The sequence below is a fragment of the Mercurialis annua genome, linkage group LG1-X (assembly GCF_937616625.2).
Source record: "Mercurialis annua linkage group LG1-X, ddMerAnnu1.2, whole genome shotgun sequence".
NCBI lineage: Eukaryota > Viridiplantae > Streptophyta > Magnoliopsida > Malpighiales > Euphorbiaceae > Mercurialis > Mercurialis annua.
In genome coordinates this window covers 7,883,035-7,908,380 of record NC_065570.1, presented here as the reverse complement: position 1 = coordinate 7,908,380, position 25,346 = coordinate 7,883,035, and the positions used below count along the sequence as shown (strand labels likewise).

The 25,346-nt window shown below is 33.4% G+C and overlaps 6 protein-coding genes and 1 long non-coding RNA gene across 7 annotated transcripts; 3 read left to right on the top strand and 4 right to left on the bottom strand.

Annotated features, from left to right (window-relative positions):
* Nucleotides 1-1,795: 1,795 nt before the first annotated feature.
* Nucleotides 1,796-5,545, bottom strand: LOC126674926 (exosome complex component RRP41 homolog). Its single transcript, XM_050369475.2, has 11 exons — nt 5,228-5,545; nt 5,020-5,066; nt 4,885-4,945; nt 4,763-4,801; nt 4,601-4,668; nt 3,464-3,542; nt 3,318-3,354; nt 2,928-3,044; nt 2,751-2,836; nt 2,219-2,308; nt 1,796-2,043 (listed from the first exon to the last, which is right to left on the bottom strand). Exons 1-11 carry the CDS (start codon nt 5,279-5,281, stop codon nt 1,996-1,998), a joined length of 726 nt encoding a protein of 241 aa, XP_050225432.1. The 5' UTR covers nt 5,282-5,545; the 3' UTR covers nt 1,796-1,995.
* A 1,284-nt stretch (nt 5,546-6,829) lies between these two features.
* On the top strand, nt 6,830-11,145 carry LOC126665366 (chlorophyll synthase, chloroplastic). Its single transcript, XM_050358143.2, has 15 exons — nt 6,830-7,087; nt 7,189-7,233; nt 7,335-7,429; nt 8,441-8,528; nt 8,722-8,807; nt 8,893-8,979; nt 9,104-9,169; nt 9,256-9,339; nt 9,445-9,506; nt 10,120-10,195; nt 10,276-10,338; nt 10,433-10,514; nt 10,618-10,694; nt 10,786-10,833; nt 10,911-11,145. The coding sequence occupies exons 1-15, from the start codon at nt 6,955-6,957 to the stop codon at nt 10,971-10,973; spliced, it is 1,155 nt and encodes a 384-aa protein (XP_050214100.1). The 5' UTR covers nt 6,830-6,954; the 3' UTR covers nt 10,974-11,145.
* Nucleotides 11,146-11,265: 120 nt separating this feature from the next.
* On the bottom strand, nt 11,266-11,940 carry LOC126665367 (em-like protein GEA6). Its single transcript, XM_050358144.2, has 2 exons — nt 11,642-11,940; nt 11,266-11,560 (listed from the first exon to the last, which is right to left on the bottom strand). Exons 1-2 carry the CDS (start codon nt 11,754-11,756, stop codon nt 11,397-11,399), a joined length of 279 nt encoding a protein of 92 aa, XP_050214101.1. The 5' UTR covers nt 11,757-11,940; the 3' UTR covers nt 11,266-11,396.
* A 477-nt stretch (nt 11,941-12,417) lies between these two features.
* LOC126665025 (protein SLE1) lies at nt 12,418-13,254 on the bottom strand. The gene is made up of 2 exons (XM_050357695.2): nt 12,909-13,254; nt 12,418-12,820 (listed from the first exon to the last, which is right to left on the bottom strand). Exons 1-2 carry the CDS (start codon nt 13,021-13,023, stop codon nt 12,591-12,593), a joined length of 345 nt encoding a protein of 114 aa, XP_050213652.1. The 5' UTR covers nt 13,024-13,254; the 3' UTR covers nt 12,418-12,590.
* A 2,900-nt stretch (nt 13,255-16,154) lies between these two features.
* LOC126664432 (multifunctional methyltransferase subunit TRM112 homolog A-like) lies at nt 16,155-16,722 on the bottom strand. Its single transcript, XM_050356817.2, has one exon. It carries the CDS (start codon nt 16,662-16,664, stop codon nt 16,296-16,298), a length of 369 nt encoding a protein of 122 aa, XP_050212774.1. The 5' UTR covers nt 16,665-16,722; the 3' UTR covers nt 16,155-16,295.
* A 3,721-nt stretch (nt 16,723-20,443) lies between these two features.
* LOC126666088 (mitochondrial succinate-fumarate transporter 1) lies at nt 20,444-23,311 on the top strand. Its single transcript, XM_050359049.2, has 2 exons — nt 20,444-21,079; nt 22,452-23,311. The coding sequence occupies exons 1-2, from the start codon at nt 20,657-20,659 to the stop codon at nt 22,986-22,988; spliced, it is 960 nt and encodes a 319-aa protein (XP_050215006.1). The 5' UTR covers nt 20,444-20,656; the 3' UTR covers nt 22,989-23,311.
* Nucleotides 23,312-23,556: 245 nt separating this feature from the next.
* LOC130015520 (uncharacterized) lies at nt 23,557-25,207 on the top strand. Its single transcript, XR_008790736.1, has 2 exons — nt 23,557-23,814; nt 24,684-25,207. It is a non-coding gene; the product is annotated as an uncharacterized LOC130015520 (long non-coding RNA).
* Nucleotides 25,208-25,346: the final 139 nt, after the last annotated feature.

Here is a 25,346-nt window from a genome sequence, read left to right as displayed (position 1 = left end):
CCGAAGCATACATCACATAATTTATTAGATTGTCTAATATTCATATTTTATTAGATTCTGAAAAATTCACTCTCTTGAGTTAAAGAATGGGGACAAAATTATGACACAATCCTCTGAGAATTCCAACTTGACAAAATTACTCAGTATTTTCGCATATGTGAGGATGAAACTAATTAAAATATAAATTTGAATGTAATATGTATTAAACTCTATTTGGGAGTTTATCCTCAGGACTTTAGGTGATTATAGTATGCATTATGCAATCAAACTGTATTAAAAATAGAAAAGTTGTAAAATTTGATCCAATTTTAATTATTTGGTTCAATTCCAGTGTAGAATTTATTTCATTTTTAAATGAATTCTATTTGAAATTCTTTTATAAAGTTGAATTTATTTCATTTTTAAATGAATTTATATTTGGAATTCATTTGTAATGGAATTTATTTCATTTTTAAATGAAATTCATTTCTATTTAAATTTTTGTATTTGATATCACAAATATCAAATATGAAATTCATTTCAAACAAAATAAAATATTTACTTTATTTTCTAAAAGATATTATTAATAGAAAATTTTAATTATTATTTTTAAAATATTTTAATGTTTTTTGGTTTTTTAAAATAAATTCTCTAATAGAGCAATTTATTATGGTTGTGCCCTGTTTATTTCTCTTGTGGTATGCTTATTTTTATTGGTGCTCATGATTTTCAGATTTGATCAAGGCTTTTTCATTTTGGACGATAACCTGCACGAATTCTTAATGAATCCAGTTTTTTGGATATTTTTTAATTCATTCAAATTTTTGTGATAACTTGTTTATTGCAGATTATTGTTAATTTCAACAAATATTTTGCGATGAGTGAAGTTTTCAATTATAAATTTATTGAAAAATCAAGTTTGTATTGGCCCCAATGCAGTTATTTAATTCACTTTACACCCTATACTATTTTTACCTTTTTACATTTACAAAATACCAATATTTTTTCATATTTATACAAATACTACTTTCTCTTTTTGCATTCATTTTTTTTCTTTTTTAATTTTTTGAAACCCTAATTAATTTGTTTTTTCCTTTCACTTCTTCCATTAATGGCCACCACCATCATTAATCTTCATCTTTCAAACCACACTGCCACCATCTTTCTCCAACCGCCGCCGCCCCTCATCTTATCCCGCTTGCCTCCGCTCGTTTGTGTTGTACAGGCGGTGGATGCAGGTGATTGATTGTGTTGGTGGCGGCTGGACAAAGATAGTGTGTGATAATTATATATTAATCCATAAGAATGAGATGTTGACACGTATAGAAAGTAATTCAATAATTGTCCTATTTAATGTTAAAATATTATTATTATTATTATTATTATTATTATTTAGAGGAAAATATTATTATTTTTGGTTATGAGATATTGAGATATGTATGTAAACTTTGATTTTAATTTTTTCAGATTTTTGCATGCAAAAAATTACGTGAGGTATGAATGTAAATAAAATGTAAAATTGAAATGATCTGTGTAGATAACCGTCTTCCTTTACCGATTGCAATTTTTTCCTAATGTTCGTATGATTTAGAAGTGCTAGATGTAACCAGGACATAAATTCTGTCAATTTATGAGAATATTAACCATAATATTATAACAAGGTACTTATTAATACTCCCCAGCAGAGATTACCAGAAATAACAGATAACAAACATAAGCGCAATTTGCATTTAAACTGGGCACTTGGCGTAGAGTTTTTTACCGATCAAGTAAAGCGGACAGTAAAAGACTCGACGTAAAACCTACAGATTCAAAATTGTCAAAAATGTTCGTCATTTATACCATTAACTAAAAAAATGGCTACATAAAATGCTAAACTGTCAACAAAGTTCAAAATTGATCAGACTTAATTTCTTAAACCATAGTAATGGCAGTAAGGCTAAGCGTAACTCGGAAAATCATTTACCCCGCAGGCATTTTCAGGCAATGAGTTTTTGAGTTCTTACTAAATACAAACTACAAGCCTCTTCGATATTCCAATTGTTTAGTATTCTCCTGCAACACCTGCCAAGGAAACCAAAAACAGAGGAAAAAAAGACTCCGGTAAGGCCATGCTTATGATACAAGCTAGAAACGCGCTTCTTATAATTTGAAAGCAAAAACAAAATCAAAATTGCACCAAAATATTGAAAAATTGGGCTGATATTTAAAATACATTATGTGCAAAGGCATTCCTTACTTCTCGTATATAATTTGCTATTGCCTTGCAGCCCTCAGCAGCAAGTTGCATAACATTTTCAAAAATATCAATTGGCAACTTAGCATCCATCTGCATAACAAAAAACACAATATGAGCTGAACTTTCATATTAGGAAAAACTATAAAGAGGAAAAACAGATTATAAACCCTCATTCCTTAACAGAGAACTTTCAAAAACATGATCTGTCGAACATTTAAGGATTAAGTTCACCAGAAAAAAATGACCATGTTCAGGAATTTGTACGTCTTTCTAAATAATTTCTTGAATGAAGAAAGATTCCCTAGGGAGTAACAAACTATATCTAAAAACAAAGAAAAAGAAGTTAAAAGTAGGAACTCTAAGAAAAGCTGTCAACTATTATCTTGCTATCATAAATTATTCTTTTAATCTAAAATTCCACCATACTATTCCTGATTAAACTGTAATATTGCTAATAAGCAGCAAATAAGAACCACAAGTTTTAATAAATTTGTGATATTCAAAAGATAAACATGTCGAGGATGACAACAACCTGAAGAAGAGTTACTTTGTCCAACTTAGTTAAGATTCCAACAGTTACATCTGGCCCTCCAGCACTGTCTTCAACATAGTTCAGATCTGCGTACATTTGATTAGTGTTAACTTCATGATCAAGACATCAAATACTATTAAGGAAGAGAATTGTACAGTATCATAAAAATTCAGTCACCAAGTAGAGGAGTGCTATTAAGATATCCAGCGCTACAAGAAGTGACAAGATCACGCATAGGGATTCCAGCATCTGCTAGGGCCAAGGTTGCAGCATTGATGCATGCAGATCTAGTTCCTGTAGAGAACAACCAGCAATGATAAAGAATAAACCTCTTTCATTCTTGAAGATGGATCTTCTACGGGAATGAAGCCACTGGAAATATTTCTCAGTACTACTATTGATGCTATTTAATTTTTATAGGCAGCTGATCTTTTCTTCTTCATTGTGGGACGCATGAGTCTATTAATGACTCCATGCACCAACATAGGAAGTTTGTTTTACAAACATATTATAAGCTGACAAGTATCTTCTAGTAAGCATATGTACTCATTAATGACTTGAACATACCTCCATCTGCTTGGAGAACTTGTACATAGATATCTATCTGCAAAGTATAATATAATGCTTCAGAAAGATGGAGGAAGAGGGACGGGGATTGTGGGAGATAGCATAACCATTAATGTTAGAAAGACCACGAGAAGTTTCAAACAAACCTGAGAGCGAGGCATCAAGTGCGTAAGTATGCATTCTTCCATAGTCTGACGAATAACTAAGGAAATTTCAGTTGATCGTCTGCATATAATAAGTCATAGAAAAAAAATATAGACTTACAACCATCACAACATAAAAGCCATTCCAGTGATATCACAGTATTAACAATGTGCAGATTCTGTTGCCACTCCAATAATCAACCAGTTCTATGAGCAATAAAAACACATCTTAATTTAAGAAAACCATTTGATAAATGAAGACAACCTCACTGACAATAAATTATTCAAAAAACAATAGTGTAATAAAACAAAGGCAATATAGGTTATTCTTATTCCTTTAGTGCCCTTCATTTGAACATTAAGGGAATAATGTAACTTAAAAAAACCGCAAAAGACCCAAATGGTTTCATTAAAAACATTTTCATTTTGACTGGCAATTTATAGTACAAATATGAACATCTTGTGCAAGTAAGAAGGTAAACAAAGGTCAAGATAGATAACTTGTTAGAGATTGATTTTACTGTTCTTTGGATATTAAGATGTCAGTCTATTAGCAATTTGAAGCTGGCATGTGCGAATTAGAAATCTTGTAAGAGCTTTGGTTCAAAGTTTAGAAAACAATTGCACCGTCAAGCATGAGTGCACAAAAAATGATCAACAGATGCATTAAGAATAAACTAAACTACACATCGATTGCATTTCCTCTTACTGCACTAGCCAAACTTCTGGCTATTGATAGTCTGCATCACTGGCAAGTGGATGGACGCGTTATATGAATGGCAGATATTACTTCATACTACTATAACATGGTTATTTCAATTTTCTAAGATTAATTGAATCCAAAATCAAATAGATTAAATGCTCTTAATGAAATAAAGATTGATTAAACTTCTATAAATATATTACGAAGACTGCAAGAAAACAGAACACTTGTTTGGTTCACTTGTACTCTAGAATTCATTTTATATACAAATAAATTTATTTAGTAATTCATTTGATTTAAACATGACTAATTCTGCAAAACTTAAAAATAGAGTTAGTAACTGAATTTCTAAGTAAACCAAGAAATGATTGAAAAGTAAAATGAAACAGAATGCATCATGTCAAATTAAAAAACTACACTAAATCGAAGGTAGTTACCTATCACCCTTTGGTTTTCTCATGCGATCTCCGGTGCTGAAATTAGCCATGGTGTACTCACAGCGCACCTGAGATATGCATAAATACAAACAGTGCGTTACTTCTACAATCACAAGAAAGATACTATAAGGTGGTTTCCAAATTCATATTTGAAAAAAATACCAATGCCTGGTCGTTCATCTGTTGACTTCTATTTTGGACCTGAACAAGAAAAAGTCCACGCCAATTTAAACCAACTCGAAAACAATGCTAAAGAATATTACATATACATGTATAAACAATACCTCTCTTGGTCCATAAACAGCAGCAATCACTTTGGTGTTACCCATCTCAAAAACAGCAGAACTGCATAACCAATTTTCCATCAAGAAATTGAAGACAAACTCAAGAGAAATAATAATATCAATTGTTGTGCATACCCATCTGCTTTGGAAACAGCACCAATCTGTGCTCGTAGTTGCCTCATCTGTAATGATAAAGGAATTTTAAAATTAAAGTAAAAAGAGCAGAGCCAATGAATCAAAAAGCTAATGAAATTGAGTATTTAAACAAGAAAAGTAATTGGCAGCTAAAATTAGCGAAAATACACGAAAAAATAAATAATAGTTTCAAGAGAAATATTCATACTTCCATGGGACGTCTTCCATCTAGACGCAGTCCTTCAGGGCTCACGAATTCCATTTCTGCTTATGAAAAAATAACAAGAAGCGGCGGAGGCAGCGGCGGTGGAGAGAGGAAGAGATATAGTTAAGTGATTACTATAAGCGTGAAAAGGTTAAAGCTGATGGCCTTTCACTTCCGAGTTGGAAAATCACCGTAATTAGACACGACGACAGCGGAGAGCGGAAGCCGTCGAAGAGGTTACCGGCGATGAAGAGAGCCGCCAGCCGGTCTTTTTCCCTCGCTTTTGTTTTGTTTCAGTGATACAAACTGCAAACGACAAGAGCAATTGTAGTTTTGTTATTACTTGTACTTCAATACTAGGGCTGAAATTCTTTTCAAAAGGAAAAAAACTAGGGCTGAACCGACGACGTTTACCGTAGAACAGAAAGGATAAGTTCCAATGTGCTCCCTAAATTATAATACAATAGTTAGCTTTAGCTCTTTAACATTGCTGTTGAATTTATTTAGCCCTAAATATTTTTTTTTTGAAGGAAAAGCCCTAAATATTTTGATATGGGTAAATGAATGATCTCTTTTTATGGCATAATTATATATTATTTAATATTTAAATATTTTTAAAATTAAAAGTAGAATACTACTTTATTATAATAAAAATAGAGTATCTAACTAATAATCTAAACAAATCACATGTATATATTTTCTTTTTGTTGAGAAGAATCACATGTATATATTTAAAATCAATGAAATAGTATGTATAACATGTGATCACAAGATTACTATTTTTTGTGATATGGGTAATTTATAAAGTAAGTATTTTCTTTTAAATTTATCAAATCACATTAAATCGAATGTGAAACAATTATTTTTATAAAAAAAAAACTTGAAATAATTCAAAGACTAAACCCGATGATAAGACATGCAACAGACAATATGTTGTCTGATTCACAGATATTATTTATAAAAATAAAAATAAATTATTAACTGTTTCATTAATTAAATGCAGTTTTTAATTAGTCTTTTATTAAATTTTTCCAATCACCCGCAAATTCACAGCATCTGATTCAATTATCACTTTATAACTTTTTAATTTCCATGTTCTTAACATTTTTTATTTCCTTAACTATATCAAGTTCTTTTTGCTTTTGACATAAAAGAGTAATATTGTTTAAAAAATAAAAACAAAGAGTATGGTTTTTTCTAAAATTAAAAATAGACCAATTTATAAATATGTTTTTTTATTATTAAAATTGTTAAACTAAATCAAATATTTTAAAAACTTGTGTTAATTAATCTAGACTTATCATTTTGTATTGGATTCGATTATTAGGTATTGTGGATTCATTTTGGTTTGGTGAACACCCGTAGTAGATAAGAAAGCACCTATAAAACGAAATTTGTTCTTGATACTACCTATAAAAATTAATTGCTGAATACTGTCGGAGATTGATCATTTTAGTGGGGTCTGATCAAAACTTCAAAATCAACATACCTCAGTTTAAGAATAATTTAACTCAATGGAAATTTTCACTTTAGAGAAATTATTAACTTTACCAGGGCAGGGTATTAAATTATTTAGGATATAAAATTTACATTGTCATTTTGCTTAATTTAATACTACTTTATAATCATCATCACTACCACCAGCAACAGCATCTAAAATTACTTAACAATCTCCGCCAATTTGCAGCCTCCATTTCCATTACTTACCTGCTCTTCGTTTTATCTTACAAATGGCTTCCTCACTGCACACCGTTTTATCCATAAGTACCTCATCTTCTTCATCATCCAGAAGCGTCTATACTAACCGAGTTCGGAGACTTCCAGCTCACTCACTCGTCACTCCGCTCTCCGTTTCTCTCTCAAGTACTTACTCACTCAACTCAACTCAACTCAACTCAGTCCCGACTTCATTAATTTACTAACTCTTTTGTTTTTACTCTTTCTTGAATGCTGTTTATTTTCAGGGCGTAGGCTTAGCATTAGAGCAACAGAGACTGATGCTAATGAAGGTAGTTTTTGTTTTTCTCTATTTTATTATGGAATATTCTAATTCATTTCAATTTAAGCTTCTAAAATCATAACATTTTTGTTGTTTTTATTATTGTGACAGTTAAACCTCAGGCACCGGATAAGGCGCCAGCTAGTAGTGGTGGTGGTTCAAGCTTTAATCAGCTTCTTGGTATTAAAGGAGCGGCTCAAGAAACTGTCAGTACTTCGTACTCTTTTTTTCTTTAAACATGTTGTCTTTTTTCTATGTGAGCTTCAATACCTAGGTTTATGTTTTGTGTGTATCGGATAAAAGTATTTTATATTTTTGCTTTGGTTTTATTAAAACAAAACAATTTCTGACTTTGTAGTTTAGTATAAGATTCCTCATCAAGGTTACAGTTTGGCACAAAGAAGTGTTTAAATTTCGTGTTTTCGCTTAATTGCATAACTTATGCGTTTTCGCTTCATTGTTTTGTTCGATAACTGGAATAGAAAACTTTTGAATTTAAGAGCAGCATAAACAAGTGTTAACAGCTTACCTTGTCAATTGGTAGAAATTTATGTGGAGGGACTAATGTAGACTAGAAGAACTTATGGCACTTCGCATATCAATCGGCAGTATAATTTTCAATACTAATAGTGCATGACATATATGAGAATCGTAAACTTTTATATCTTCACAATATTTGTTTTCAAGTGGTTACTCCATATTCTGGAATTGGTATCCAGCCCGTAATGTTATTTGTGTCAAAGTCATAGGTTCTCATGATTATACAACTATAAGGGTAAAAAATGTTTCTTGAAATGGCCATCCTCTTGTGCTGAAATTATTGTCCAAAGAAGCAAAGCAACTGTCTATCGTACATGGTCTTTAAAGTGAGCAAACAGGCTTTGAGAATTGTCATTAAAGCGCTATCATATGCATTTCAATGAAATGAGCAACATTTTTTAGAAACAAGGTTGAATTCATGCAAAATGTTAGTGTATGTGAACTCACCCAAAAACGTTTTGAAATTATAACATTCATGTTTCTCATCGCTTACAGGTAGAAAGATAATAATCAAAGGGAAATAATGTACCATGGGAACTAGAATTTTTCCAGAACAAGTTTCTGATTTTTATTTCCTTCTCCTATAAATGTGTCGTCTGAAATTCAAATGTTTAAAAGTTGGAAAGAAAAAAATCAACGCCAAAGGTATTTGCTGACTGTGAAGCTTCAATCTGCAGAACAAATGGAAGATCCGTCTGCAACTCACAAAACCTGTTACTTGGCCTCCATTGGTCTGGGGAGTAGTTTGTGGAGCTGCTGCTTCAGGTATTCTCAGTACATATTCATAAAGAAATTAAATTTTCTGATCACTTGATTTGTAATATCTCTTAATATATGGCATGTTGACTCCAAGCTGCCGGAATACTCCTGCAGTTTCACATTTTTGTGGTCATTCCTTGTGCAGCTGGTGAATTTAGGGTCATTGCTAATCTTACTATTGTTCATTTTGGTTTGGTAGGGAACTTCCACTGGAATTTGGAAGACGTTGCTAAATCAATTGCTTGCATGATGATGTCTGGCCCATTCCTTACTGGATACACACAGGTTTGTATCAGAGATCTCAAAGTAATTTGTATCTTTGTCTGTCTTTGACTCACTGATCCATGCTAACAATTTCTTCATTTTCCAGACAATCAATGATTATTATGACCGAGAAATAGATGCTATAAATGAACCATACCGTCCAATTCCTTCAGGGGCTATTTCTGAGAGCGAGGTTCATAACGCAATTAACTTCTCTTACAAACTTCATATATTAAACCTACGAGAATTGGTTTTCAAAAACAAAAAAGCTTCAAGAACTGCATAGTCTCTTACATCTCTCTTGAAACTTGCTGCAGGTTATCACCCAAATATGGGTGCTGCTTCTTGGGGGGCTAGGCTTGGGTGGTTTATTGGATGTGTGGGTATGTAAACTAAATGGTTGATTCATGTTTCTTTCGTTTATAAGAATAACACCAGGCCCTGAATACTGAATCCATGTACTTTCTAGGCCGGACATGATTTCCCCATAATATTTTACCTTGCTTTGGGTGGATCCTTACTGTCGTACATCTACTCAGCACCACCCCTGAAGGTAGTGCACTCTCTTTCAAGACAAACCATCTTACATTTTAGTTGCACAAACAAAAGATAAAAGAAAAATGCTAGAAGACTGACTAATTTGGAAATACCATTGCAGCTGAAACAAAATGGATGGATCGGAAATTTTGCGCTGGGGGCTAGCTATATCAGTTTGCCATGGTGCGAGATCATCCCTTTCTCTGATCTTTGATAGAACTGCTAAGTTGTAACTGAGATCTACTTCACTTGCTAGCCCATCCATATTAATAACATCACTTTTATTCAAATAAAAGTGCCTTAAGAAAGAAAGCCCAAAGACACCTCAATCCTAAAAAAATCTTTCAATATATAAGAACTTTATTTGCTTATAGAACCACTTATGGCAAGTCATATATCAAGTGGTCAGCATGTTGTTTGTTCTGTGAGGATTCTGTGTCTGCTTGAGGTTTTGGTTACTTTTCACCCTATGCATTGTCCAAGTTTTCTTGGAAGGGCCTCTGAGAGACTATATAGTATGGACTATGGAAAACAAAATACTGAAACGATAAATGTTAAAATGAAAAATGGAAAAAACAATACTCTTTTATAAGAATAAAAGCATTTTCAGAATCGGAAACAAAAGAATGCTGGAACCTAAGAAAACGTAATACTTGAGAAGCTTTAGTGCAATATAGCTAAGGAATTTATTTTTCAACTATCTTCCTAATAGAGGAAGTAAAGTATACAGTATCATCACAATAAAAATTAGATTCAAGCTTTCCCTGAGCTTCTGAAATCAATCTGTATTTGATAGGTGGGCTGGTCAAGCTTTGTTTGGGACCCTTACGCCGGACATAATTGTTCTCACTCTCTTATACAGCATGGCTGGGGTATGAGCTCAATGAAATTTCTTTATATTGAATTATCACCCCTGACCAGATTATTTACTTGAACTTATTCAACGTTTCAGCTGGGTATTGCAATTGTAAACGACTTCAAAAGTATCGAAGGAGATAGAGCAATGGGTCTTCAGGTCGATACTATCTCGTCTCACCCGTGTTGGTGCTTAGCTTTTAATTCATAATTTTGCTGGTTGTAACTCTGTTTTGGTGTTTCTGTTCGAGCAGTCACTTCCAGTAGCTTTTGGTGCTGAAACTGCCAAGTGGATTTGTGTAGGCGCCATTGACATAACTCAGATCTCTGTTGCTGGTATGTCCTTTCTGCTTAAACAGTTTCTGTATCGGTTGATGCACACCCCCTCTGTAGTATTATTTGTGCAGCGCTTTCATACTCGTTCGTTCTGTGAATGTAGGATATCTACTAGGAGCTGGTAAACCTTACTACGCCTTGGCCCTATTTGCTTTGATAATTCCACAAGTTGTTTTCCAGGTAAAGAATTATGCTTCTTAAATGTTCAATCTAATGTCTTGAAGATTGATTTATTCTGTGCTAATGTTGGAGTAATTTATGCGCATTTCAGTTTCAGTATTTTCTGAAGGACCCTGTCAAATACGATGTTAAATATCAGGTAAATTTTAATACTGAGATAAACTTATTTATGAGTGTCCGAATCAAATCATGATACATGATCTCCTGTGTTTTCAGGCCAGCGCACAACCATTTCTCGTGCTTGGTTTATTGGTCACCGCCTTAGCAACTAGCCACTAGAAGCAGCACCAGACATCCCTACGGTCAAAGCTTCCTCGTATGCTGTCTCTATGATATGGTCTCTCCACAACTCCTTGTCCAAAACATAACTTTTTAACAATTTTACCAATTTTTGTAAGGGTAATTTAAGGTTTAGTCGAGTAATTCCAATTTTTTTTGCTTTGCTCATAAACGTTAAATCTTCTTTTCAGCTTAAGCAAAAAAGGATAGGAGCTAGTATCATGTTTGACACATCATTGTTCATTCAAATAAAAGTGGTCATCTATATTTCATAATGCATTAGACCTTATACACAAAAACAAAAAAACAGTCATGATGAGGTTATAAACTAACTATAGATCAAAAACAGTTTAAAGAAACAAACCAGAACTAACTGCAGAATATACATATCACTACTATTATTAGTGTTACAAGACAAAGATCCTAGCCCTGAGTTTTATACTTGGACTCGTCAATTTCAACTCCTTCTTCAGCAGCACGTTCTCCACCAGATTTCTCAGTAGTACTGAGTCCACCTTTGCGACCCATCTCCTGATACCCTTCGCTCCCCAGCTGCTCCTTTCGTGTCTGCCCGCCGCGGCTCCGGCCTACAATTAAGCGCAGCACAAAAGCATTATTGAAGATTTAGAACGACTAATGAAAGAACAAAAAATTAGAAACAAACTTGCCTTCAGCAAGGTGCTCTTGGGCTTCAAGACTCAAACCACCAGTTCCTCCAGGAACAACAGTCTCTCCTCGTTTAGCCCTTTCGTTAAGCTGAGCTCGTTCTTGATCAGTAGCCATTAATCTCACTTTGAAATGCTTCCGTTCGTCTGATCCCTTTTGGTTTACTAAAGTGAAACATGCAGCTATTTTATATAGCAGGATTATGACGCTGAGTAAGGAAACAAAAGGAAGAAGCAAGCGCCACGTAAGGATTCAGACGCTGCAAAAACAGTAAAGAGAATGAGACGTGTCCTGTATTGATATTTGATGGTTGAACTCAGCAATTTTTAATATGAATTTCACATGCACTGATCGGTGGTGATGAATATGTATATGATTTTGCGTTCGTCATACGACTAGATAACCATGATTCTCTGCATGCCACCTCTCCCTCTCAAATCAATCTGACATGGAATTTCCAGGTCTTATCTGCTTAAGATATCTTCCCAAGAATGAGTAATGTATAAAAATAAAATGATAACAGCAAAAAAAGGAACTGTATACAGCTTTTTATCTGCAACATTTTACACTGAAAAAATTAGAAATTGTGGTGCTCTTCATATTTTATTGAATAACCATAAACCTTTTCTTGATGACAATAATGGTTTTAAGCATTTTCCTTATGATAGGTTTCACTTGCTGATATCAGTTCAGTTCATAAATCTTGCTGCTGTTGCCAGTCAATTTTGAAATTCATGTTCTACCATTTTAAGAACATGGACTGTAAAATTCTGAGATATTACTAATAGAAGTACTTCATTATTTTAGAGTCAAACTACAAAGTTTTTGAACACTACACAGAATTTAAAGACACATAAGTCTTAACATACACACGTAACACTCCCTTGTTTCCAGGCTTGCATGAACTTCTACATTAACAAACTAGAACTAAAAACCAACAAGCTACAAAAGCTAGGCTGAGCTCCGAGTCTTGTATTTTGACTCGTCAATGTCAACCCCTTCCTCCTCAGCTCGTTCTCCACCAGACTTCTCCATAGTACTGAGTCCGCCTTTACGGCCCATCTCCTGATACCCTTCAATCCCTATCTGATCCCTTCGAGTCTCACCTCCTTTATGGCCAAGCTCCTTGTACCCTTCAGTCCCTAGCTGCTCCCTCCTCGTCTGTCCGCCACGGCTCCGGCCTATAACCAACCCCCACAGCTCAGATTTAACTTCAACACAAGAAATTAACAAAAGAGAAAAAAATGGATGAAATGAAGTTAATTATACCTTCAGCAAGATGCTCTTGGGCTTCAAGACTCTTACCACCAGTTCCACCAGGAACAACTGTCTCTCCTCGTCTAGCCTTCTCGTCGAGATCGGCTCGTTCTTGACCTGACGCCATTTTTCTCACTTTGCTTACTTGATTTCTTCACTGCTTTGGCTTTTTCAGACTGAACCCAGGCTATCCATTAGGTTTTTTATAGCAGAGTTGTGACGGTGAGCAATGAGGAAAAGGCAACACGTAAGGATACAGACGCGGCAAAGCAGGAGGAGATAGTTGCATGGTAATGACACGCTTGTTGGATACATAAGCAAGCAGAATGACACGAGTCGTGACTCCATGGTTGAACTCGGTAAATTTTTTTTTGGTACAGAGTCCATGAGGTTTCCTGAACGGGTCTCAACTATGAGATGGCACCTTTAATCCTTCCACATTCAGACTAATCTCTACTTGAGCCGTGTAGGTCCCTTGCGGGAGGTAAACTCTGGCCCCAAATTTTAAACGGCTGCATACATGAGTACGGTTTGAACCCGCGACCTCACTTAAACTAGAAGAGTGCCTTACCAACTCGGTAAACTTTAATATACCATTGGCACTGGTGACAACAAAATTTAACTCCACTGAATTTATACGCTAAATATATATATATATATATATATATATATATATATATATATATATATATATATATATATAATTTAGACCTTTATATTTAATTCGATATTTAATTTATACAAAAAAACGATTATTTGCAGATTATATTTTAACATTTTATTTTTTATAGTAATTTATTTTATTCTTTTAAATATAGTATTGCACATTTTAACTTTTTATGCTTTTAAATTATATAGTATGTAATTGTTTTTCACTAAATATAAAACTATAAAGTGTGTAAAAAAACAGCGCTATTTTATATAAAATAATGTCTCAATATAAATGTGCTAATATAATGCTAAAAATTAAAAAAAAATGTAATTTACAATATAATGTTTTAAAAAATTAAATTAAATCATTATAAAAATTAAATTAAATCATTATTAAAATTAAATATTAAAATTTATATAAATAACCATACTATAATGATAAAATAAATTTTAGAAAAGAAAAATTTGGTTCCCCTTTGCTTATGTTGATGTTGACAATACGCGATACACGAAAAATACTTGTGTCAACATTATTTGCATGTATAACCATTCATTTATCGTGTGACACGTGTCAATAATAAATGTCATAACCAATTAATAAATATCACATTAATTACTATTGTTACATGTCATGCGATAAATGAATGGTTTATAATTTTGGCGAACTTAATTTCTCGTGACACACACAGCATTGATGATAAATTTGATTTATAAATTTTTATAATATTTAATTTTTAATTAAAATAAATTATTCATGTCTAAATTGAATAAATTATTATATACAACATTATTTGTTGTCTCTAACAACGAAGACAGTGATAAAATAAATCTGTTAAAAAAAGTTTATTTCGTCATTTTTTTAATAAAGTCATTTATCACTTAAAATAAAAATATCATGAAGGTCAAAATTCAGAAATGAGAAATGAAGATTAAAATTGCACGTTTCTCTTATTTACCTATTTATTTCAGTTAATTTTGTTAAAAATATTCAGTTAGTTTAATAGTTTTCACGGTTTAATTTAATTAATTCAATCATAGTTTAAAAAAATTAAAAATTTAATTTACATAATATAAAAAAAAATTACTTTTGTATTTATTTGTTATATTTTTATCAATGAAATTTTTTATTTATAAATATCTAATTAAGTCATTTCTTAATTAGAAAAGAACAGTGTGGGTCTTATCTCACTAACTTAGAGAACATTTTCTAGAGAGAAAAATTCAATTTTTTTATTTTTGGGAGCAGGAAAAGGTGATCTTCGATTTTTAGTTAGATATATATCGTCTTTTAACTCGTTTATTTCAATGTTTGTGTTATTTTTTTAAATAATCTATTTTGTTTATCGGAACTTTGTGTTTTTATTTTTGATAAAATTTTAGTTTATTTTTATAGATCCTTGAATTGTTCAAGACTTTTTGGTGTTTTTCAAGCTGAAATTTCAAGATACTATGTCATTGTTTGAAGTATTACCAGTAGAATAAGCGGTCAATAGAAGTTATGAGAGTGCAATTGGTGTCAGGAAATTATATATACTTGAATTCATCTTATATTTCAGTGACATGTAAAACTTGTATGTTTAGATTTTTATTATTGTTTTATTTTTGTTTCGTAGACAAATTGTTTTTTTATTTTTGTAATTTGATCTATAATGTATTTCAATATTTGGGTGTACCCAGCTAATTCTATCAATATAATTGTCTTTGACAAAAAAAAGCTAATTAATATGTTTGATTTGATTAAGAAAAATGCTAATTTAAATAATTATTGATCGAATGCCCGTCCTTAACAAGTATTGAAATAATGAAATGAGATAAATAGATTTTTGGTGTTTGGACTTTTTAAAAAATAACAAAACCGATAAGTGAATTTATTAATTAATTACAAGTTTATGTCAGAAAAAGATGACATGGCGTAAGACGTGGCTGAAATATAACCGCAAATTTTTAACTGCTATTGAAAAAAGTCGGCTGCAATAATTGACTTAGTAGTTTGTAATTATTTAACAAGTTCATATCGAGACACGATATTGTCATTTTTTTTAAAAGTTCAGACACCAAATATTAATTATCCCTAAAAAAATTCTTACTTAAATTTAAAAAAAAAATACAAATTTCATGTGGACTGATAATATTTTAGTTAAAATTAAATAATTTTTGAATGATTGAACAGTAAACTCAACCATATGGTTGCTTAGCCCATAAGGTGCACTATCGGGTGTATGTGATTTATAATTCTACATCACGAAAGGTTGATGTAAATATTGATCATAAAACAGAAATTATAATAAGATAGAAACAGAGACCGCACAATTAAACTATTGCAGGGAAACATATTAGATTTTCGTTATAAAACAAGAATTGTTCTTCACACGATCTCATCATAATTTCATTTTTCATTTGAATAATACTATGAATTAACAATAACCAATAAGTGAGGAGAATCACATTAACCATAGAAAATGAAATCAAACGTATTTATATACATCTCTGTTTTCAAGTACTGATTCAAGAAATTATCAGTGATGTGCTAAATTAAAGAATTTTGCTCATGTTAGTCCATATAATCAAGAAATTCAAATGTTATTCAAGTGACAGTAAGAAGCATAATTGCAAATAAATCAGTAAATAAATTTCATGCCCATAATCTAATAAGTTTACACTTAAAATACACAAAATTTTAAAACTCAATGCCAAAACCCCCCAAATCTGCTTAATCCAAAACGAAACCCTAATCACAGCAACAAAAACTCAAACCTCATCTTCGTGAAGAAGCATATTAGGAATTCCTTTACTCACCGGAAACTTCCGACCGGTTTCCGGGCAAATCAAAGCTCCTTCTTCAATATCAATCTCCAAAAGCGCGTGATGAAACCTCCTCATAAACTCCTCCGATTCAAGCATGCCGGACTCCGCTTCCTCCGGCAACTCAGCGTATCCGGTAAGTTTAGCCGCGTCCACCAGAGCTTTCCACTCGATTTTGGCGAACATGTTCTTGAGAAAATCGGGATTGAAATCGACTTCTTTTTCGATTACTTTCTCCGCTTCGATTCGGAGAGGGAAACCGTTGGTTACGCCCTTGATGTTGGAAGATAACATGTTGTGTGTGAGCAGCCTCATGATCGTCGTCTGTGACCGTCGCTCTTGTTGCAGGTGAAAGCTTTTGAGTTTGGTATAGGTAGACGATGGAACATAAAGGATGGGCTAACCCTAGGCCTTGTTTTCACAAATATAAGGCCTGTTTATAGGCCATATTCTCACTTTAAAAAAATTGGCCAAAGGTACAAAAAAACCCTCGAGTTTTTCTCAAAAATACAGATCAGCCTTTTTACTTTATCTGAGCACAATTAAGCCCCCGTGTTTTTAAAATTGAACAATAAAACTCTTATTATTTTAAAATCGAACAAATAAACCCTTTTAGTTTACTTTTGGGATACTTACCCCCTCAAAGTTTTGGTAAATATTTTAAATATTAAAATTATTTTTGAACTTTTTTCCTATATGATTATGAGAGACATGTCAGCCATCAACGAGTGTTTCTAATGATGTTGGATGAAAGGGGTTATTTGTTCTATTTGAAAATAAAGAGGGCTTAATTATACCCAAAAAAAGTAAAAGGGCTGATTTGTATTTTGTGAAAACTACGAGGGTTTTTTTGTACATTTTGCCAAAAAAATATTAACATGTTTATATAAATATTTAAAAAAACAAATTAATAAAAATCTTACAATTGGAATTTTAAAATTCATTTTACTATTTTATATAGGGAAAAGGGTCATTTATGCCCCTAAAGTTTGTTTACAGGATCAAATGAGCCCCTAACGTATGGAAAGGTTCAAATATGCCCCGTCTTAAAAAGTGAACAACCATGCCCCTATTTTGACTTATAAATGAGATGGTAAGGGCTTGTTTGACAAAATTGGAGGGCCTGTTTGTTCATTTTTTAAGACGTTAGGAGCATATTTGAACCTTTCCGGACGTTAAGGGCTTACTTGATCCTCGAGTCAAACGTTAAGGGCATAAATGACCCTTTTCCCTTTTATATATGTATTAAATGAAAAATAATTAAATTATAATTATTATAAAACAATATTTTTTATTTTTATTATTCAAAAATAATTTAAATAAGAAAACAAACATAAAAAAACTTAAGTACAAATAATTTTATCTGAATATGTTACTAAGGTATTTGATTGTTGAACAAATATTTAATGATAAAACCATTCTTATCAACATCTTTTAAAACTTTTATAATTGTTGGTTAAATTATCTTACTATTTATATTAAAATTAAAAGAATAAAGGATCACTTTCATCCCTGAACTTGTGTCAAAGTATAAAAAAGTCTAAAACTGGAAAAAAGGATCACTTATACCCTGAACTTGTGTAAAATTGGTCAAAACCACCACTCCCCACTCTCACCCCGAAGAGCCGGTTTTTGTGCGAACGCACAGTCATGAACTGTGCGAACGCACAGTGAGACGTGCGCTCGCACAGTGTTTCGCCGATCGACGCGTTTTGGGGAATTTGGACGTTTTCGCGTAAAATCATCGGAATTGATTAGTTTATCGACTAATTGTCGATTAGTTCGAATTATTTAACCTGGCGAGGTTATAAGATAATTTATTTAAAAATGATATTCGATCCGTAAACGAGTTAGAAACCGTTTATCGGAATGCACGTGGAAAGCACGACGATTAATAAACGTAGTGTGTCGTGTCTCGAGTCTAGAGTCAATCTTAGAACGGGATTCTGACATAAGTTAATTATTTTTTTAAAATAGTTTTAGATCTGGCGAGGCAAGAAGCCGCTGGACCAGGAGCTCGGGAAGCTAGACATTTCTGAGCGCCAAAGTATTTTTGGAATAAGCGGTCACAATGAGTTTATACGATTTGCTTTTAAAGTATTTATTTAAGCAAATATTTTATATTGCTTTATGTTTGTTTTGCATAATTGCAATGCGAATTCTTTTTATGAATTGCATATGCTTGATTTGAAACCAGTATTGATCCGATGGAACGCGCTACCTATTGGGCGACAATAGGACTGTGTGATCACCAGTTTTGATGTGACTCAGCTGGGAGCTGATGATGATTATGAAATTTACGATTGGGTATATGATTTTGATACGAGTGAGCACTCGGCTACGGTGTAGTCTGGAGTCCCTGTATCTAGTGGCTGGGCCACCAGTGAGTTGGACTCACAATTTGATATTAATGATTGGGTTGCACGATGAATGATTAATATGTTTGAGGATTAGGGTTTCAATCGGATCCTATACTTGGCTACATGAGGGTTGAACGTTATTGCACTGTTTTATGATTTATAAGAATACTTATTAGTAAATGTATGAACTCACTCAGTATATTCTCATATACTGACCCCTCACAGTCTTTCTTTCAGGTTAAAGCATTTTAAAGGACGGACTTCCTTTTTCTTGTTCCGAAAGTCCACAATAGTGAAAGGTCATGTTAAAGAACGTTTTTTTCGTAGAGCTGCAGTAGTCGGTAGATATCTGTATGAAATGTAAGATTTATATTCAAACGGTTTATTTATATGGGCAACTCTGATTTAACATAAAATATATATAAAGATCATATTTTAACCGTTTGATTTCTTTAACCAATTGTCATAAAGTGGAATTGGTTACGATTATGATTAGAGACAGGGCAGAGCTGGACAAGAGGTGTCGCTCGGTAAGACCCTAGTCTATAATAATGATTCACGATGGTTTTCGAAAAGTAATTCAAATATGTTGATACGTATAATGAAAATGTTTAAAAAGGATTTTCTGAAAACGTTTTATATAGAATAATATATTTAATTCACGAAAAATTTATAGTGGTTTTAGGCTTGCTACGGGTTCCGGAGCTACCACTCCCGTTCCCTAGCGCCGGTCTCGGCTCAATAAATTGGGTCGTGACAGTTTTTCAAGTTAAAGGACTATTTGTATTTTTTTAAATAGAAAAATGCAATATAATCCTTCTATTTAGTTATTTTTAATGCTTTTATCCTAAAATTATCAAACTTTTTAAATTTGAGGTAGAGCTGAAATATAAAAATCCAAAAACAGTGTAAACGATTTTTTTTCCTATTTTAGAATATAAAAAATAATAACAAACGTAAGTGGTTTTAGGTAATTTGGTCGAAGTTTAATCTTCAAAATTCTCTTTAAAAAACATTTAAACTTCAAATTTTACAAGTCGGTCCAAATCAATGACTTAAGTAGCTATTTGCTCCCTCAACTTGTAAACAATGGCCAATTAACACATAAATTAACTTTATTTGCAAATCAGTGTACGAAATTGGTAATTAGGTGCAATTAATCCATTTTGGCAAATTTACTTACAAATTAATGGGGCAAATTGTTAATTTAGAAGCCAATTAATTTATAAATTGAGGGAGTAAATTTCCAAAATGGGGCAAATTTTGCTATAATCACCAAATTTACATACTAATTTGTTTATAAAATTAATTTATATGTCACTTTTCCATTATTTATAAGTTAAGGGGGGCATATTGCAATTTAAGTCCCAAATCAATATCAAACCCAAAAGCTACCCAATATTTGAAAGCCCACGCCGCCTCTTGAAAGGCGTCGACACGACCTTTTTAAGGATTGGAATTTCCTAAAATTCAAATGAATTTGAGGGGGTAATATTTATAATCAACACCATTCATAGTAAAATGAATGGTGTAGATTAATTTTATTAAAATTGTACCTTTTTTATCTGTACCGTTGATTTTACAATGAACGGTGTAAATCGTGAACATGACCCCCGCAAGTTCAAAATGAACTTGAGAGAATCCCAATCCCATTTTCAATTGTATATTTTGTCGACGGAGTATAATTATTTGTAATTCAACTATTCTCACAATTTTCTGAGTTGGCCACTACTAGTCCGACACAGCAACAGTGACAACCATGCATTTAACGAGTTTATAAAAATGAAAATAGAATTTCACATGTGATATTTCGTAATCACCGTACCATTCTTTCACTCTACTCCACATCGTGTCGACTCGAATCGAACCAATAAAAACCGCTCAACACGCCACACTCTTTCAACAGCTTACAGAGAACGCAACCCACCTTTCCAATTTCCTCCTCCGATGAAAGAATCGAATTCCCATCAAAACAACGCCGTTCACGCCAACAAACCCACGGCGGCGGCCATCCCTCCCTACATGAAGGCGATGTCAGGTTCATTAGGCGGGATTATGGAGGCGTGTTGTTTACAGCCGATTGACGTTATAAAGACTCGGTTACAGCTGGATACAAGCGGGACTTACAAGGGAATTATCCACTGCGGTACCACCGTTGCGAACACGGAAGGAGTGAGGGCTTTGTGGAAGGGGTTAACGCCGTTTGCGACTCACTTAACGTTGAAATATTCGCTGAGAATGGGGTCTAACGCCATGCTTCAATCTGCGTTTAAGGATTCTGAAACGGGGAAGCTTAGTAATCGGGACAGAGTTTTGTCTGGGTTTGGTGCCGGTGTTCTTGAAGCTCTTGCTATTGTTACTCCTTTTGAGGTTTGATCACTGTGTTTTTCATTCTTTTATTTGTTTGGTTTTTTTTGATATTTTTGAAATTGATTGAATTGAAATTCAGTGGCTGGTTTATTATGATTTTAAACTGTGTTTGTTACTTCTGTGATTTGGGTATTTATTGGAAATCTTAAATTCTGGCGATGCAACAGTGAAAGATCTCAAGGCTTTTCGTCAAAAGTATTATAAAATAGAGAAATTCATAGGTAGTCCGAGTATACCACGTCATCCGTAGATTAGAATAATCACATTATATCACCTCATTAAACTTATGGTAAAATTGTAATATCACCATTAAAATCTGAACACATTTATTAGACGTTTATTACAATTTTTCCATCATGTGTTATAATATGATTGGTTTAGTTTACGGATGACGTGGTCTACCTAAGAATTTCTCAATAAGATGATACCCAATTGTAAATAATTTTGTATCGAATTATTAATTGAATGAAACTATTCTTGTGCATTTCCTTTTGTATCATTTGGTGTGTGAAGTATCTGGTAGATGTTCCCATTAGGTGTGACATGTGGGTACAGTAAATTCAGCTTTCTATTTCAAAATTGTTAATGTAATTTCAATTTACTTACTGAAGAAGTTCAAGGATATTCTTGTTGTGCATTGTTTTGCAAATTGGAATGGAAAAGTCACTGTGCAGGTAGCTTAAAAAAAAGAGTAATATTTTTATGGTAAATTAGTGAGCTTGCATCTTCAAATTTTTTCTTTTATTAGAATCAGCTTGCACAAGCCATGTTCTCGATCAAAGTTAAATCTCTTCTTAAAAGAGGGAATTGATGTTTCAGTTTTTTGTCCATTTGTTTCTTCGCTTTCATTTCTGCTAGTTCATAGTTTTTTTTTTGAGTATTAAATACATAATTTCAATCAATAGTGTAATAAATTGTTTGATAGAAGGAGACTGAATCTTTCAAGATTATTTTCATGGAATCAATTTGCTATCCATGATATCACAATCTATTTTCCATCGAACCAGCTCTCTATGATTACAAATGTCCAATAGAAAGAGATTACTAACCTTGTTATGTAGTTATTATGACACTCCATCACAGTTGCTGATATTGCAAAAGACATCCTCATATATGCCTTCTGTTCAGATGCTATGTTTTCTAGAATAAAGAACAATAGGAGACTCTAATACTTGATGATTTAAACTCGTGAAAAGTACAATGTTCCACCATCCTAACCATCATCCAGTTGTTTTGTTTTTACGTTTAGTTTTGTGCTCATATGGAGCATTTCCTTGCTATTTGCGGGATGTATCAGCATCATAACATGCGTTCTCTTTTAGAAGAAGTCGGGAAATTACTTTTGAGCTAACCTTGTAATTGTTTGGTGCAGGTAGTGAAAATTAGACTTCAGCAGCAGAAAGGCCTGAGTCCTGAGCTTTTGAAGTACAAAGGTCCCATACATTGTGCTCGTACGATTGTCCGTCAAGAAGGCGTCCTTGGGCTTTGGGCAGGTGCTGCTCCAACTGTTATGCGAAATGGGACAAACCAGGCAGCCATGTTTACTGCAAAAAATGCTTTTGACGTCTTATTGTGGAAAAAACATGAAGGTGATGGCAGAGTCCTCCATCCTTGGCAGTCTATGATATCAGGATTTCTTGCGGGAACAGCAGGGCCAGTGTGCACTGGCCCATTTGATGTGGTCAAAACAAGGTTGATGGCTCAGAGTCGAGAGGGAGGTACTTTAAAGTACAAAGGCATGATCCACGCGATCAGAACAATATATGCCGAGGAAGGGCTTCGTGCCTTGTGGAAGGGACTGCTGCCACGGCTCATGAGAATTCCTCCTGGCCAGGCTATAATGTGGGCCGTGGCTGACCAATTTATCGGTCTGTATGAGAGGAGACTTCTAAACAATGCTCCAGTATAGATTTGCTTATAAAATTTTGCTCTTTTTGGTCTCAAAGCTTGGCTAGGCAATTTTGTCATATGTGACCACCTAGATAGCTTTACAAGAGAAGATATCCGCATAGGGCACACCCTTGTAGGTTTTGCTTACATTGTTTTACTTGTCCACCCTTGTAGGCATTGTTTATATTGTTATGTTTCTTCTTTCATATTCAATGCATGCATATTTATTCAAAATTTTATTGAAAAATGAGATGGACAATGATATTCACTGATGTATACATCCCTTTTGTAGAGGAACAAAAGGTAAAACAAAGTAATATGAAAACATCCTGCAATTTGATACCTATGTGTGATTTTTGTGGATCCATGTAAAGTTGAAATTGTAATAGTTAGGGTTTTGCATTGGGTTCGAATTAAACCGAACCGAAATTTTACTTCTTTACATAATTGAATCGGACCAAATATGTTGCATTGAAAGAGGAGTTGCATTCTCTACTTGTGTTTCTGTAAACAACACAGTTTGTCACTACCCCACTTGCTAGTGATGAGACTCTCTTTGAAGAAGATGATGTTGTCAAGATGTAAGTTCTTTATGCTATTTTGATTCATCGTATCTAATATTTCTGGTCAGTTTTCGTCGTACCCATGTTATTCAAGAAGGACCTTTTACCGCCTTAGCGGTAGGGCAGGCTCCCCCTGGTGCTGCAGAAGAAAGATTGCAACTTTTGCAAGGGCCTTTAGGGGAAGACCCGACTATCATATATGTTCCTACACAAAAAGAAACATTGAGGATCGCAAAGTATCTTTGCAATTCTGGTGTGAAGGCTGCAGCTTATAACGCATCGGTATGCATTTTTTAGTTGTTGCTCCCTCATCTGCGTTTATGTGCCCACTGCCTAAAGTTTGTTACAGCAAGTTATAGTATTACATTTCTTGCTTCATTTGCAAAATCAGCTTTACATCCAAATTGACTTGTTTTGACTCAGTTGCAGTCCTGCTTTTGGGAACTCTGATTTTATTCTGAGGCAAAAAAGTGGAAATTCACCACTATTGTGCTGAAACTCTATGTATATTTTCTAGTTTAAAAAAAATATCGTTTCGCTGTTTCTTGTTTTATAGTTTTCTGGTTTTGGTGTTCTCATTTCCGTGCTATATAGCTTTTCTAAATAGTGTTACGAGTGAGCAAAAATTAACCAAAACCGAATTAACTGTTCTATTTTGGTAGTTCGATTAAAGGTTTTCAGTTAATTCGGTAGTTTGGTTGGTTCGGCTTGATTAATGGAAAAATGTGGTTCAGTCACGGGTACGAGTTTTTAAATTTTGGTTAACCGAATCAACCGATTTTTAATTTTTTTACTAATTATTCTTTATATTTTTATCGGTTTAACTAATTAACTGAATCAACCAACTAATTCCGTCATTTGGTTTTGTATTTTTAACATTTTGGTTATTCAATTAAGTCGGTTTCAGTTAATTTGCATAAGTCAGTAAGTTCGGTTAATTCGATTACTTCGTTTAACCGAACTGACCTAATGCTCACCCTAGTTGTTTAACCAGGTCTTGCAAATAGAACATGTTTTCTTATGTTTAGTTTTGCAACTAGTGAAGTATCCAAATAAATCAGAACTGTTTTATGTGTGACAAGCAAAGTTCAAAGTGTACGTTTATGTAAATGCTTCAATTACTGGATTCATGTTTTCACTGTTTATGACAGGTTAATGTTCAAATAGGATTCCCAGAGCCAGCAAAAGTGGGATTGGATTTTCTGGAATATGAAAGACATGCTACCCTCAATGAATCAGTCCAAATCTTATTCTACTTTTGCAGACTGGGGAAAAGGTTGGGCTGATCCTGAGATCCGTCGTCAGCGACTAGGGCAAACACGAAATGATCGCAAGCCGCGGAAGCCGAGATAGTCCAGAAAAATTAAACCAGATATGAAAACTGCCAGAGGAAGAATAACATCAAACCTCTCCAAACAAAAGTGATACAGAGTTGCACTGATTTTGAGTCTTGTGAAATAATGTTTTGTAGTCAAACTTTTTGCATTATTCAGGTCCAACAAAGACAGCGTCCATGACCACAATTTTTGTAGAGTTCAGTAAATGTAGGTACATGAATGTATAGTTGATGACTTCATTTAGTTGATGAAAAAAACACCATCTAAGTGTTAATCTGATTTAATGATTATTAAATAGTTCTAAGAAATTGAATACCTATCAATTTTTTATTATTTGATATGATGAGGCTTATTTGTGTGTGTTTAGTGGTAAACACTAAATACTGAATGTGTAATTGGATGGCCCATGAAGTGGCTAAAAAGTTCTTAAAACCTCCTTTTTAGGAATAATAATTGTAGTCTCTATTATCTAGTACT

Coding starts and splice junctions, on each gene's coding strand:
- LOC126674926 (XM_050369475.2), bottom strand. CDS start 5,281: ATGGAATTCGTGAGCCCTGAAGGACTGCGTCTAGATGGAAGACGTCCC. Junction 4,802..4,884: donor CTGTTTATGGACCAAGAGAG/GTATTGTTTATA, acceptor TTTCTTGTTCAG/GTCCAAAATAGAAGTCAACA. Junction 2,309..2,750: donor ACAAAGTAACTCTTCTTCAG/GTTGTTGTCATC, acceptor TTTGTTATGCAG/ATGGATGCTAAGTTGCCAAT.
- LOC126666088 (XM_050359049.2), top strand. CDS start 20,657: ATGAAAGAATCGAATTCCCATCAAAACAACGCCGTTCACGCCAACAAA. Junction 21,080..22,451: donor CTATTGTTACTCCTTTTGAG/GTTTGATCACTG, acceptor TGTTTGGTGCAG/GTAGTGAAAATTAGACTTCA.
- LOC126665367 (XM_050358144.2), bottom strand. CDS start 11,756: ATGGCTACTGATCAAGAACGAGCTCAGCTTAACGAAAGGGCTAAACGA. Junction 11,561..11,641: donor CCAAGAGCACCTTGCTGAAG/GCAAGTTTGTTT, acceptor GCTTAATTGTAG/GCCGGAGCCGCGGCGGGCAG.
- LOC126665025 (XM_050357695.2), bottom strand. CDS start 13,023: ATGGCGTCAGGTCAAGAACGAGCCGATCTCGACGAGAAGGCTAGACGA. Junction 12,821..12,908: donor CCAAGAGCATCTTGCTGAAG/GTATAATTAACT, acceptor GGTTGGTTATAG/GCCGGAGCCGTGGCGGACAG.
- LOC126664432 (XM_050356817.2), bottom strand. CDS start 16,664: ATGAGGCTGCTCACACACAACATGTTATCTTCCAACATCAAGGGCGTA.
- LOC126665366 (XM_050358143.2), top strand. CDS start 6,955: ATGGCTTCCTCACTGCACACCGTTTTATCCATAAGTACCTCATCTTCT. Junction 7,088..7,188: donor GCTCTCCGTTTCTCTCTCAA/GTACTTACTCAC, acceptor GTTTATTTTCAG/GGCGTAGGCTTAGCATTAGA. Junction 8,529..8,721: donor TTGTGGAGCTGCTGCTTCAG/GTATTCTCAGTA, acceptor TTGGTTTGGTAG/GGAACTTCCACTGGAATTTG.